Source organism: Plectropomus leopardus, chromosome 12 (genome assembly GCF_026936395.1).
Source record: "Plectropomus leopardus strain MGB_pleo_1.0 chromosome 12, ASM2693639v1, whole genome shotgun sequence".
In the NCBI taxonomy this organism is placed as follows: Eukaryota; Metazoa; Chordata; class Actinopteri; order Perciformes; family Serranidae; genus Plectropomus; species Plectropomus leopardus.
The window spans coordinates 7,912,378-7,926,860 of NC_142187.1; the positions used below are offsets into that span (position 1 = coordinate 7,912,378).

A 14,483-nucleotide genomic window follows, 5' to 3' on the forward strand; every position below is an offset into this window, starting at 1 on the left:
ATTCTTTGACAAATGTAAGTGGCTCTGCACGGTCACAAGCAACTGAGCTGAAATGTGTTCCCATCAGTTATTCCAGAGCGAGTAATAGAGGCAAACTCTCTCATTGCTCTGGGGTGCAGTGTTCTTGCTTCCCCCTCCGTTAGCATGATAGGCTGTGGGCCTGCTGCACACGCTCACTTTCAGTGGCTCAAAAATGTACTTTAGTCTCTTAGTTCTTCAGCTTAAAAAAAAAAAAAAAAAGATGCAATCTGTTGGGTTCAAAGAAAGTTCTGCAAGGCATGGAGCCATTTCCTGGCAATTTTCACCAAGTTATATTTTTTTGTCCTGTCAACCTTATAACAGATATTTCTTTTTCTGCAGCCAACTTCAAATGTAGCTTGCAGCTCTCCCAAACTCTGATGTAAAAAGTCCTTTATCTGAAGCTGTAATATGTTTAGGTCACCATTATAAAGTGGAGCTATGGGGATGCTGACACAGTGTATCTCTAATATATTTTAACTAAAATTACCACCTTTCAATTGTATACCTCCATTCACTAGTCAAGTTGTTCTTAAAGTTTACATCCATGTCTATGGACCTTCATCTTTTATTCTATTAGACATTTCTGTGAAATTTTGGCATACTTATCCAATGAATTCTTAAGTTCTGGCCAAAAACAGGGATGAGTTTGCAGTGATCTTGACCTTTGACTACCATATTCTAACTAGTTAATTCTTAAGACCAAGTGGATGTTTGTGCCAAATTTGTGGAAATTCCCAGTAAGCCTTCTTAATATAACAAGTTCAAGAGAATAAGACTGACGCAAAGTCACAGTGACCTATGACCACCACATTCTAATCAGTTCATCTTTAGGTCCAAGTGGATGTTTGTGGCAAATTTAATAGAAGAGGTCACAGCGACCATGACTTTTGACCTATGACCACCAAACTAATGAAATTCATCATTACATCTAAGTGAATAATTGCTCCTATTTTGAAGAGGTTCTCTCACAGCATTCGTGAGATATCACGTTCACAAGAATGAGACATATGTATGGACAACTCGAAAAACCGAGTGCCTTTGCCGGCGGAGGCGTGAAAACAAACATTGTTCATGTTCAAATATCAGGAATACTGTGTGACCTTGTTATTTTCAAACTGCAATGTACAAATTCATCTTTCTGACTAAAAATTCTGCCTCTTCACAGTCATTTGGAGAATATCATGCATTCAAAAGATTTGGATACTTAGATTATTTAAACCAAGACTGCTGCTGTTGAAAACAAAATGCTCTTTGTTCAAGAACAGCTTCGTTATTCTCAAGGTCACCATTTGAGTTGTTTTTATTTCTTCTTCTCAGTGCAAAAGGGAATGCTTTACAAATTTCGATATTTAAAAAAAAAAGAATGCAAGAAATCAATTGTGTGTAAGAAAATTGTACTGCATCATGTGTGACAAGATGCAACTAATTCAGTGTTGATGGTGGGACGTGACTCAGTGGCACTAAAGCAGATGTAGCATCATGTCTGGGAGGGGAACTTCTCTTGTCTTGATCTATGAAAAAAAAGAAGAGGAGGTGGAGTTAGTGACGCAGACGTAATAGAAGAAGTTATTCAGAAGCAAATGAGAAACAAGAGAATACAATATGGCCTTTCAAAGTCAAAAAATTCAATAACACTGTTTTCTAGCAAAGAAAAAGCAATATGTGGTATCATAAAGATCTCCCCAGAGAAGTAAGACTGGAGTCTATATTATCACATGCACTATCTGGAGCCGCTTCACTGAGAAGAATGAAGTGATGAACTGGCAAGAATGTCTAATGTGACTGAGAGCACCCAAAGGACAGGGGAATATTTCTTGTTTTACAAGCATAAACCAACACAGAAAGGCATGTATCTGTGTAAAAGGGGCCCCACATAAATCATTAAATCCTCCATTTACAGGCCATTGAGAGACACTATAAACACTAATGGATCTCCCACATCATCCTCCAAAAACATTTTCTCATATTCATAAGATACTGGCAGTACAAAACACATTTAAAAAACACATTTTTAAAAAATCTCTGGCATTTGTAACCTTGAGCTGTCTGGGTTTTAAAAACAGAATATACCATGCCAGTATTAAAGAAGGATCAGGCCTAATTGATCAGTGAGCTCTTTCAAGGCTCCAAGTGCTAGCTGCAACGTGATATGGGAGAAAGGAGGTTGTTTCAGCCATTAGCTGAGGGCTGACACAAAGTTGGAAAGTGTGCTGTGGTCTGACAAGTCCACATTTTAAATTATTTTTGGGAAATCATGGATGTCGTGTCTTCTGGGCTAAAGAGGAAAAGAACTGTCCAGATTGTTACCAAAAAGCCAAATTCTGTGATGGTATTGGGTGGGGGTGGGGGGGTGTTATTGTCAATGGTATCATGGATGACTAGCACATCTGTGAAGGTTCGATAAATGCTGAAAGGTCCATACATGTTTTGGAGCAACATATGCTGCCATAGAGATGCCTTTTTCTGGGATGTTCCTGCTTATTCCAGCAACATAATGCAAAGCCACACTCTGCAGGTGTTACAACAGCGTGGCTTCTTAAGGCCGTTTGCACAGCGACAGTTCTTGCATGAAACGTTGAAATTTTGTTGCTGTTTGGCCTTTTGTTCATTTGACAGCAATGCTTTGAGGGCCTTAAAAAATGCAATATTTTTAGTGTGTTTTTGAGTGTAATCTTTTGAAAACACAACCCCCTCTGTCACCATGTAAACTGGCAACGTGCGGATCCTGAGTTACACCGCCAACTACTGGCCTGACATGCATACTACAGCATCTTTGGTTGTTTTTGCAGGTCGGCGTACATGAGGATCGTTTTCACAATGTTATCATATCAGTGTTTCCTCCTAAATCCTACCCGCCGGTCCTTCAAATGTCGTTTTTTTTGTTTTTTGTTTTTTTTTTAAATTGCAAATACACCACCGCCGCATCACAGCACAGTCCTGCACTGCGTTGGGTGTCGCGAGTGCTGAGGCAGATAACTATCTTGCTCCGTATCTACTCTTTGGGGTAGATACCACCGCCCCCTCCCACCCCCCAACAGAACTAACTGGTGCCGACGTTAATGAGCTACTCGCATCCAGGCATCAGGTCGGAGAGTCAGAGGAGTGTCGGCTTGAAAATAGCGTGCAACTTACCGGAGAAAAGGTAGACTTATTAGCTTAAGAAAACTTATAATAGATTTTATTAGTTAAATAAACATTCGCAAAATATTGATGGCCAGCTAAGGTTACGTAGCTTAAGTTAATTGGGCCCGGTGCCAACTCAACTCAGTGTCGCTAACGTGAGTAAACTAATCGATAGCATTAAGCGATAAACACGCCATGATGTAACTGCTGACTGCATTTTCAGAGGAGCTTGTTCAGATATTTTTCAAAGAAGAGAAAGACACCTGATGAGGATGGCGCTAGTCAGGTATCATTAGCCTTTTTACTGACTCAAATTATGATGGTTAGGTAAAAAATGATGTTCACACTTGTAATCAAATGTGACGTGAGTGTAAATTATCTAACGTTAATGTTTTATGTAATCGTATAAGACAAGTAACAGACAGGGAGGAGCAGTGGAACAAAGTGAAGGAGAGCAGAGTACAGGAGGGGGAGTGCCGAGTGAAGGAGCAGGAGAGCAAAGTGATGGTGCAGGAGAGAGAGATGAGAGGAGAGGAGAAAAACATAAAGGGAAACACAGGCTATCAGGCTGGGACCCTAAATGGGTTGAAAAAAAAAAAAAGATTGTTTCTATTTGTAGGTGAAGACTGACTTGAGAAACAGGCTGCAGGGGGATCACCTTGCAGCATGTATGCTGCTGAGCATCAACGGGACACCTCTTGGTGAATTTCTGTACAACAGAGCCTTAGAGCTGTTCGACAAAAAACCAAGAAAAATCCATTGTTCTGAGCCCGGGTGCAAACTTTGCCACTGATTACAGCCCCATCAAGAAATTATTACTTATTGTTTTTGTTATTTTATTGTTGAATTTTTGTTATTATTTTTTATTTTTACATTCAGCCTTTAAAAAGCGTCATTTGTTTACGCCGCCACGGCTCCCCGGAGAGCCTGCCCCCGCTGCTGAAAAAAATCCTAGAGGAAACACTGCATATGAACACAGATTTTTGTCTTAAACGCAAAGGAAAAACTTTTTCGTTTTCAGTACAGACGTTCTCGTGTAAATGTGGCCTTAGTTTCAGAGTGCAGGTACGAGACTGGCCTGCCTCCAGTCCAGACCTGTCTCCCAGAAGTTCGCTTTCTGAACTTTCACAACTGGGGCGCTCAGTTTTCAAACCCTTCCTTAGGGTTGTTGAGTGAAGAGATGATGTTACATAGAGGTAAACATGCCCCTGTCCTAACTGTTTTGGAACATGTTGCAGGCATGAAATTCAGAATGAGTGTATATTTCCAAAAAAGCATTAAGTTTATCAGTTTGAACACTGTCTTTGTACTGTACTGAAAAGAATGTGGGTCAAGAAGGACTTGCAAATCATTGCATTCTGCTTCTTATTATGTTTTACACCACATCCTGACTTATTTAGAATTGGGATTGTACATTAAGACATCTATGACGATAAACCAAAAAAAACAATAATATCTATATTGTGGCTAAAACTTGACTGAAAATGGGACTACAAGCAAAAAATACTTCAGAATTCAATTTTGAAAAGCTCTTAAAGCTAGAAATGCCTGTATGAGATATTCACCTTCTGAGGGGGGACTCTGTGAGTCACTTTGTCTGTTTCAACCAATGAAGTTCATCACGACCAGATGGAGGACGGTGTGAGCAAACAGGAAGTCGGCGAAGGCTCTCTCTGGCGAGATGGACAGGAAGTCTCCTTTGTTCTGTGGGTTGATCTGGATACGAAGGCACACTAAGAAAAACAGCAAAAGACAGGATTCAGCATTATTACACCTTAGAACAATAAATAACAATTTAACACATTGTAAAATATTTTCACAATCAATTACTTGATTCATTTTTGTTATTTTTGATTATTAGTTTTGGATTTTTCTTTTTTTCATTTAATGGTTGCTAAACTTATGAGTGTATCAGCTTCAGCACACACATAGACAAAGTTAGGTTTTTAAAACTAACACTAAAGTTCTGCTAATGTTCCCATGGTTACATTTTACAGACAAGGGGCTCTGAATTTAAGGATGATGGTGCAGCATCATTATGTCTGAACCTGACAAAACAAGAGAAGTAAGACTTGTGATGGTGTCTGATTCACTTGAGCCATGTTGGGGTTCAACATTAACACCTCTTCCTCATTGGAGCCACAATAAGACTGTACAACAACACTGTGACAAACACTTGACGGTCGTAATGTGCAGTACTTATTGAAACTGTTACAGAGAGGTGTTGAATATAATTTCCAATGCCTTACTTCATGATGCTGTAGAATTTTACTACATTATATATCATAAATTGTAAGGGAGAAATGTGTTTCTTATTATTTTGTCTAATAAAAAGCGGGCGGACAAAACACTTCTTAATCTGGTTAATGTGGATAGAGAGATGGAACATGGGAAGAAATTGAAGAAACACGTGTGATAGTAAACAAAACGTTGTCCAGCATGAATGCATATTGGAGCAACAAGAAGTTGACAACTTCAGAAAATAAGTTTGCCATTGTGTTATATAGCGCGGAAAGTATTCATGTAAATCGCTGTTACAACTTCATTACACACGACAAAATTGCATGAGTTTGCCAAGATTTTCCATGACTGCGGATACCCGTCACCCGTAGGCCAAATCAAGAGACGCGACTCCCTCCCCAATGCTTAAAATATTGAACACTGATATTGAATATTGAATATTAAGGTGCCTCCCCTGTTTTGCACCACCCCCTTCCTTCTCATAAATAACGAACAGGCCCTTAGTTACATCAATACCTCGGAAATGTTGACTTTATTCATTTTAGCTTGGTGTGACTTCAGAGCGTACTTTTAATTTGAATAAATAGGGGTATATTCCCATACTCGAGGTACATGCTTTTCCGTTTCTTTTTCTACAGTGTATTTATATGGCTACACCTGAAGCCATGTTAGCATCATTAGCTAACTCGTGTTTGCATACACGTTCAAAAATGAGCCAGAAGTCCGTCGAAACTGTGGCACTGCATAATTCATAACAACATTTCAAATAATACATTTTTACCTGCAAGAATGAAAGCGCCCACACAAGAGATGAAGCCCGACAGAAAGCTGTTGAAGGGGAAAGTGCCGACGAGCAGACAGTAGAGAAACTGCAGCGCTCCTGTCAACAGGATGTACAGCAGATACGCGTCCACCACTTTGAGCTTGTTGGGCGTCGTGGTGGTGTACTCCTCCAGAAACCGAGAAATAACCGATATGACTGAGTTCGACATGATTATGCTCTCTAATTTGTAAAAACTGGGCTCAATGAACTCGGTCTGCAGGGCTCCTCTTCCTCAATCCAATAAGTGACGTGTCCTCCTCAACCGGAAGCGGCGTTGGTGTTACAAAATATATATTCCGAGTCGCTCGGAAAGAGGAGCAAAGAGCCCGTTGTTGGAATGATCATTGGCTCCGCCCACTGAACAACATAGATGGGAAAAAAATAGAAAGATGCTTTGCTCTGCCAGTGTTTCCCATTGATGCATTATAGTGAAATCGATATTTCCAGATACGGCTGTGTGAAGCGCAATGTTTAATTTTTACAAATTTTCTGGGGACTTCAAAAGCCCCACGACCTCACAAAAAGGTAAAGTGTTCTCCAGTTTTGAACTATTAATTATAGGCAAGTAGCATTATTTTGGTACACAAAGACAGTATATACCCAAAAAAACAAAACAAAAAAACAACAACTTTGTATCTGCCCATTTTGCTGTTAGTGTCTAATAAACACTGAAGTGATCCCATTGTCATATTCACATGCAGCAAATATATATATATTTTTTTATTAAAAGTAAAGACCCTGTCAGACTTTGCATAGAGTGCTCCTGGGATGAAACTACACCGCCATTTAAAATTCCCTCCACTACAAGGCTATTAAGTCATATACAATGTAATAAAATTCTGTAGTCTCATTTAGCCACTTTTTAGCACCTTAGAGACGCATAAAGGCCTAAAGACTGACCTACGAGCTGTTTACTGAAATATTTTATGTTGCAGAACAAGATGTGTAAGTCGGGCCTTATTTTAGGCTTTTAACCAAAAACCCAGTTGGGTTTCTACCCACTGGACTGGAGACGAGAAAACCGAGAGTTGTAAATGCTAACTAATTTCCAGTTTTAGGACTCTTTAATCTCTGTTAGATGGTAAGAGGAGTGGCGCACCTTTCTGATAAACTATCTTTGTGTTCGGTCAGCTGACCGCGGAATGAACCGAGTTACCAAACATTAGAAACAAGAGAAGGCACAATTTCAAAACACTTATCGAGAAGCGTGTTGTCAACCTCATTATTTCATTCAAGTGAATGTAGCCACCGGAATATGTCAATTCATGGACCCTGCTACAACCACGGCTCCGATGCAAAACGACTGTGAGACAGAGTAAGTAACTGGGAAAGGTAAACAACCGGACACAACCTCGTCCAACACACTGCTAGTCTTATCACATTGCACGCAAAACTTAAAAAAATGCATATATTTATTGTGTCATTTTCCTCCTGTAAGGCATTTATTTATCAGACTTGTAATAACTGTAATACTGTGTCATTGTATATAAATCAATTTGGACATAATGTTCTCATAATTAATTGGTGTGTTAAACTAATGTGAAATTATATTTTATAAGTGTAGCCACCTATTATTCTGCTAATTTGACACAAATGCCATCACCAACAAGCTTCATTCACAGAAATATGGGGGAAAAAAGTAAAACCAGTAAAAATTGATTACAAAGTTGTCTTCCAGTAGCTCATTGTAATTTAAGGTATAAATACTTAAGAAATATGAAAGTTATTATTTTTAAAATCAATTGGGTTGTCTTGATGTGCCACTCCTGTCAAACAGGTTTCTTAAGTTTAATTCACTGGAGTAACGAGCAGCCGTAATGACTAAGCAAATCTGAGTTGCCTGTTGATGGCAGGACAGGTGGAGGCCCTGGTGGTGCACCTGTGTATTGATGGTGGAGGCAGAAATATGAGACAGGTCTTTTTATATCTCCGGTCAGAGTGGAAGTGGAGGTTAAACTCCCCTTAGCTCAGTTTACTCACTTTGGTAGTTATTATACTGAAAATAAAAAGGCTGACGATAACCTATTCTGTAAAATGTTTTGCTTTTTTGTATGTGTGGTGCAGTGATCTACCTGGATTTTTAAAATGAGGATTAGGGACTGTTCTTCATTTATCAGATGAAACTGGGGTGTGACTTCATTTTTGTTTGTTTGTTTTACCCTCCCTGAAGCTAGAGATATTACTCCTTGAGCCTCGCCGAACAACTTGGGGAAAATGCCTGACCCTCCTTCCACCATAACTATCTAATATTAGATATTACTAATTTACCCTTTCATGTTTGAATGTGAAAAGTTGAAGATAAAATGCTGAAGCTGAAAAAAAAAGACAACCATTTTTCCACTCTTGTCATGCATGCTAGATAGTTCAATGAATTGTAGAATATAGTGATTTTGATGAAATATCACTGCTAAACTCAAATTTTTTTTCTGACGGAAGTGTTGGTCCCACATTGTGTTCAAGCACTGTTGGAAATGTGAAAATCCAACAATAACTTCTGTTTTTACAGTTTCTGGCTTTACCAACTGGTGTAATTTTGGTGATTATTAACAAATAAAACAACCATATTTTCTTAAAAATTAGTAGTAAAATAAATACAAAATACAAACATTTAAAGTTCTCCCTCCTGTATGCCAAAATGAAACACAAAAGTCCCTCCTCAGTACTTAAAAAACTGTTCGACATGCCATCTCCTTTTTTCACTACCTCCTGCTCTTTCATAAAAAACAAACAGTCCCTTTATCTTGAGAGTTTGGAGGTAATCTTGATAAACACTGACCACCACATCACTGCTGTGGGTCTCAGCAGTTTGACTGACAGCACAATGGTTGTGAAATCTGACACTCCTAGGCTGTTTGCTCCATGCAAACAGTGATTACACTGACTTTAACCTTGGACTCGCACCAAACGAATTAGCATTGTACACTTAGCATGCTTTGAAAAATTCCTGTACTATCTACCATCTCTTCATTCTTTGTTCCTCTCTCTCTCTCGTCAGGCCAACTTCAGTCTGGAGCTGGTGGCCTTCCTGGCGTCCAACCTCCATGTCCCTTTTAAAGACTACAGAGTCCAAGATTCTTGCTTGTAAGAATGTTTTAATGTGTACTGGCAGATTATATATACCCACCGGGGACTGCTATAAATGTAGCTTGTCACTTGTAAAGATGTAGTAAAGCTGCTAATGCTTTTTAAAATATCTATGAGCTTCTGTAATGTAATATGACACCGTTATGTCACCAGCTATAAACTAACAGAGCCTCACTGAAGGTATATTAATGGTTACCTTTCTTTGTCAGGTATTCAGAATGACCTCTGGGCTCGCTTTGTGACCCTGCCAAACCAGGATCGAATATGGACTCTAACCATCACCAACAAGGCGGCGCGCAAACCTGCAGAACAGGGTACTCACTCTTTGTTTGTTTATTGGGAGGCAACAGCTGTAAATCTGTATGCAGTATAAGATCCGTGACGTAATCGTTCTGTCTTTCTCCTCTAGTCCAAAAGACTCCCCTGGTGATGGTCCATGGTTTTGGAGGAGGGGTAGGCCTGTGGATCAGGAACATAGACACGCTGAGTCGGTCACGGCCTATTTACGCTTTCGACCTCCTGGGCTTTGGCCGGAGCTCCAGACCTCCCTTCCCCTCAGATGCTGCCAAGGCAGAGGAGCAGTTTGTCGACTCTATTGAGCAGTGGAGACGGTCTGTAGGCCTGGAGAACATGATTCTGCTGGGACACAGTCTGGGCGGGTACCTGGCTACCTCCTACGCCATCCAGTACCCTTCGAGGTAATAATACTAACTAATAAAACATGTGATAATGAGAGAAAGCTGCAGATGGAGTCATTCAGTGTTTTATTTGATAATTAAGGACTAGTCTAGTTTATCTAACAGACCGGGCTAGCAAAACATTGAAATGGAGAAATTGCCTCTACAGCAGTGATGCTCAACTGACAGTAAAAATAAAGTAATCCACACTGGGAATTGTTTTTGTACTTCTAGTACACATAAGGTGCCAGAGTGCATAAAACAGCATTAAAGAAGTGTCATAAAAATCCAAGAAATGTCCTGAAATCCTAGAAAAAGCCTAAAATTAGAGAAATGTCCTAAAAATAAAGAAACGTCCTAAAATTCCAGAAACATCCTGTAATTTGAGAAATGGTCTAAAATCCTAGAAACATCCTAAAATCCTAGAAACTTTTCAAATTCATTAAATTTCCAAAATCCCAGAAATGTCCTAAAATCCCAGAAATGTCCTAAAGTCCAAGAAGCATCCTAAAATCTTAGCAATGTCCTAAAATCCCAGAAATGCCCTAAAATCTTAGAAATGTATAGGACTGCTGCTACTGGCCCTTGCCCCATGTTATTTTCCACAAGTGGCCCTCAAGCAAAGCAAGTTTAGTACACTTGCTCCCCAGCCACAATGTGCGGGAAAAAAATCCTGACTTTGGCACTTCCTTGTGGTAGCATCTACAGAGCAAGCCATGCTCACCGCTGTATTCTGTGTGTACGCTGATGACAAAAAATGCCTGTTGATTAGAAATTATAATGGACTTTGCTCCTCTTACAGAGTGTCACATCTTATCCTGGTGGATCCCTGGGGTTTCCCGGAGCGACCGCAGGCACAGACCCAAGAGGGTCAAGATCAGAAGACAGAGGTGGTAAAGAGGCCGCCGCCTCCCCGCTGGGTCAAAGCTATCGCAGCGGTGGTTACCCTCTTCAATCCGCTGGCTGTCATCAGAGCAGCAGGCCCATGGGGTAAGATATCTTACTGTTTACTTCATATTGTGCTGGGTCACATTTTACTCTTCCCCATCTCACTGTATGTCACTGACTCAGGTCCAGGCTTGGTGAACAGATTCCGTCCTGATTTCAAAAGGAAATTCGAAGATCTGTTTGATGATGACACGATGACGCAGTACATCTACCACTGTAACGCACAAAGCCCCAGGTAAGCCAACACGCATCACTTAAGCCCCAGTTATGCTTTTTGCAGGGATGGTTGCACAGATATGAGCTGATGCGGAATTTTGTACTCTCATACTTCATTTTGGTTCTTGCTTGCAGCAAACTGTTATTTTCCTAACTTGTAGGAACCAGTGTCTCAAAACCTCATGTCTACTGCATGTTTTTTTCTCTGCTCATCTGTGGCTGTGTGGTTAGAAAATGTTGGATGTGCAAGGACAGGTGAAAACCTTCTGCCTTACTGAATGGGACCCCCACAAAGAGGTGTCACTTTGGCCATGCAGACCATCACTACACCCACAAATGAATCAAGCATGCCGTAAAACTTTAAATAAAAGTCTACTCTAAATTAAACGTCCAGTCCCTTTTACTAGCCAGGTGTAGCTACACATTTTTACGCGTAAACGTTTGTCTCAATCAGAGATGTTTTGTTGCCTTGCAGTTCATTTTTATAGAAATTTCTATTTTAGTGTACTATTTAACTGTAATATGAGAACCTTTGCACCATCCAGTGGGCAATACTTAGTTTTGGCTCAACTGTTTCCAACATGGTGGCTTGGTCATAATCTTTCTAATTTTACAGCTTAACAGAACACTAAATATGTTTCTGAAAACATTTGATGCTAGAAATAGGCAATGCAGTAACAGAGTATTGATTCATATTTGATCAGCGCTGCCTAGTTTGACAGTTTGACTGCAGTTCATTAGGAGTGAGTGACAGCTGCGTCAGAGGCTACTCACCTTTGATTGGTTGTTTTTGTTCATATGCGTTTGAGTCTGCAAATGCAATAAGTAGCACTAAAAGGAGGCGGAGGAACATGATTTTTTCACAGATGATTTGTCTCATGTACTACTTTCAGGAAATAGTTTCACCATTATGACAAAGTTATTTTTAAAAAAGTTGTCAAATACAGCTTTTTTCACAGTTCAAATAACAGAACATAATGCCTGCAAAAATCTGACCAGTCAGTCACCTTTTCCATTTCCTATCCCCCTCCTCCTTCTCCTCTTCCCAGTGGTGAGGTGGGTTTCAGGGCCATGTCAGAGTCTCTGGGCTGGGCCAAGAGGCCCATGCTGCAGCGGGTTCACTTGCTGCCCCCCTCCATGCCCCTCACCATGCTGTATGGAGCCCGATCCTGGGTGGACAGCTCATCTGGGGACAGAGTGGTCCAGATCAGGAAGCAGGCCCACACCAGAGTACTGGTGAGTAGAGCCGCAAAGTGGTCATGAGGGAAATGTTATCTAATTAGGAGTCTAAAACGTGCAGCTGAGCTTTAAATTAGTGTAATTTTAATTCAATTTGAAGTAGTTATTCCTTTCTTTGTGTGGTATGATTGCTGACTGTTTTCTGTATCTCTGTATCCTCACTGTGCAGCTGATAGACGAAGCCTCTCACCACGTGTACGCTGATCAGCCAGGGGAGTTCAACAGAGTGGTGGAAAAAATATGTAACTCTGTTGACTGATAGCCAGTGTGTCTGTGTGTGTGTGTGTGTGTGTGTGTGTGTGTGTGTGTGTGTGTGTGTGTGTGTGTACGTATGTTTGTGTGCGTAAAAGGACTGAAAGTAGACAATTCATGGTGGTTTTAGGACTGTGGCTTTTGCATGTGCAGCATGTTGGATGGTTTTGCGTTGGAGTGAATCAGGACACCATGTACCTCAACATGAGTGTGAATGTAATTTTGTTCTTAATCCTGTTCTCATCGTAGCAGGTTATTGACATTATTGTAGTTAAGCTGTCTTGTCATTTTTAAGCTGTTATATGTTTCCTTTTTTCAATTTACTATCGTTAGTAAAGGATTTATTTATAACATTTATAACATTGAATTTGTTTATTAATGTTGTAATACAGAGTAATAATTGAACCATTTAATTCAATGCTAAATTATGTTGCCCACTGCTGTATCTTTAACTCTAAGTGAAACATGCACATCTGTCTTGATGCACTGGGTTTATGTGTTATGGAACAGCCACAAGGCTACCAGTTCACACTTTGTATGTGCCTGACATGAACCACTAAGTACTGTATGACATGTTATTTAATCTCTGTTCTTTCTTATATTTCCTCTGTATCAAACAGCAGTATGTATTTTATACCTTGGAAACAATAAAAGTTTATTTGACAAATTGCAACGGTAGAAACCCACATTTTATGCATTGTGTGGCCCAACCAGTAGAGGGCAGTAACAAGTGTCACTGCTTAATGTAACAGGTGCGCTTTACGCTTCCACCTGTCAGCAGTGCATAATGGATAGTGGAAATCTTGCATTTCCAAAGTTGAATTAGTTGAAGCACACAAATACTATCAGCAAAAGATACAATAAAAGAGCTAGTTATGAAGGCAGAATGGCCCCTATCAATGTTGACTTTATTATAAAATCAAGCGGTAATTACTCTGCTGATAAGTAGCATGTTATTGTTGCAACTGATCTTTGCGAAGCTAATTTAACTGTTGCCGTCAGATACATGTAGTGGAATAAAAGATTAAATAATTCTAAAAAATAGACTTCATAACCAGGCATACTTGAGTAACTATAATTGATTTCATTCCATCCATGCTGTCTGTGCTCAAACTACAGGGTGTATCCAACAACAACAACAACAACAACAACAACAACAACAAAAAACTACAATTACCACCTCACAATTATGTGCCTCCTCCAGCTAGTCAAATTACAGTTTACATTCAAGTCTCTCCAGACTCATATGTTGCCATGTCAGTCGAAAATGCTTCAAACATTGAGGTTACTGCAATGAAGGAAGATATTCTACAATATATCCAACACATCTTAACCCCAGCAGCTCAGAAAATCTGTACCATCAGCACAGTTTCGAGGTGGACAGCCAAGATAAGAGTCACTAATTTAGTATCTGCCCAAAAGTTTCCCCTTCTGTTCCTGAGATATGATGCTGAATAACGACCAGAAAAGTGTTTCTGCAGAACATTATGATGTCGCAACAATTTTATCCTATTAGACAATTCTGTAATTTTGTCATATATATAATGTATAAATTCTTGATTTATAGCCAAAAACATGTTTTATGAGCTCACAGTGACCTTGACCTCTGACCTTGGACCACCAAATTCTGATCAGTTTATTCTTGAGTCCAAGAGGACGTTTGTGTCAAATTTGAGGAAATTCCCTCAATGTCAAGACCTCTGTGAGAAATCATGGTCACTGAAATTAAAAAGACGCAAGGTCTCAGTGACCTTTGACCTATGATTACTAAATTATAAATCAGTTCATTGTTGAGTCCAAATAAGGATTTGCGCCAAATTTGAAGAAATTCTCTAGGGATGTTCTTGAGATATCACATT

The 14,483-nt window shown here is 39.8% G+C and overlaps 2 protein-coding genes across 2 annotated transcripts; one reads left to right on the forward strand and one right to left on the reverse strand.

Annotated features, from left to right (window-relative positions):
- Nucleotides 1-1,303: 1,303 nt before the first annotated feature.
- dad1 (defender against cell death 1) lies at nt 1,304-6,481 on the reverse strand. Its single transcript, XM_042498194.2, has 3 exons — nt 6,167-6,481; nt 4,710-4,877; nt 1,304-1,532 (listed from the first exon to the last, which is right to left on the reverse strand). Exons 1-2 carry the CDS (start codon nt 6,375-6,377, stop codon nt 4,747-4,749), a joined length of 342 nt encoding a protein of 113 aa, XP_042354128.1. The 5' UTR covers nt 6,378-6,481; the 3' UTR covers nt 1,304-1,532; nt 4,710-4,746.
- Nucleotides 6,482-7,324: 843 nt separating this feature from the next.
- abhd4 (abhydrolase domain containing 4, N-acyl phospholipase B) lies at nt 7,325-13,297 on the forward strand. The gene is made up of 8 exons (XM_042497817.2): nt 7,325-7,523; nt 9,204-9,289; nt 9,502-9,606; nt 9,702-9,990; nt 10,772-10,959; nt 11,041-11,152; nt 12,183-12,369; nt 12,542-13,297. The coding sequence occupies exons 1-8, from the start codon at nt 7,474-7,476 to the stop codon at nt 12,629-12,631; spliced, it is 1,107 nt and encodes a 368-aa protein (XP_042353751.1). The 5' UTR covers nt 7,325-7,473; the 3' UTR covers nt 12,632-13,297.
- The last annotated feature ends 1,186 nt before the right edge of the window (nt 13,298-14,483 follow it).

What these genes read in the sequence shown, in the direction of transcription:
- abhd4 (XM_042497817.2), top strand. Translation starts at nt 7,474, where the DNA reads ATGGACCCTGCTACAACCACGGCTCCGATGCAAAACGACTGTGAGACA. An exon ending in AGAGTCCAAGATTCTTGCTT is followed by an intron (nt 9,290 to 9,501) that starts GTAAGAATGTTT and finishes TTTCTTTGTCAG; the next exon opens with GTATTCAGAATGACCTCTGG. An exon ending in CAGAGCAGCAGGCCCATGGG is followed by an intron (nt 10,960 to 11,040) that starts GTAAGATATCTT and finishes TCACTGACTCAG; the next exon opens with GTCCAGGCTTGGTGAACAGA.
- dad1 (XM_042498194.2), bottom strand. Translation starts at nt 6,377, where the DNA reads ATGTCGAACTCAGTCATATCGGTTATTTCTCGGTTTCTGGAGGAGTAC. An exon ending in GGGCGCTTTCATTCTTGCAG is followed by an intron (nt 4,878 to 6,166) that starts GTAAAAATGTAT and finishes TGTTTTTCTTAG; the next exon opens with TGTGCCTTCGTATCCAGATC.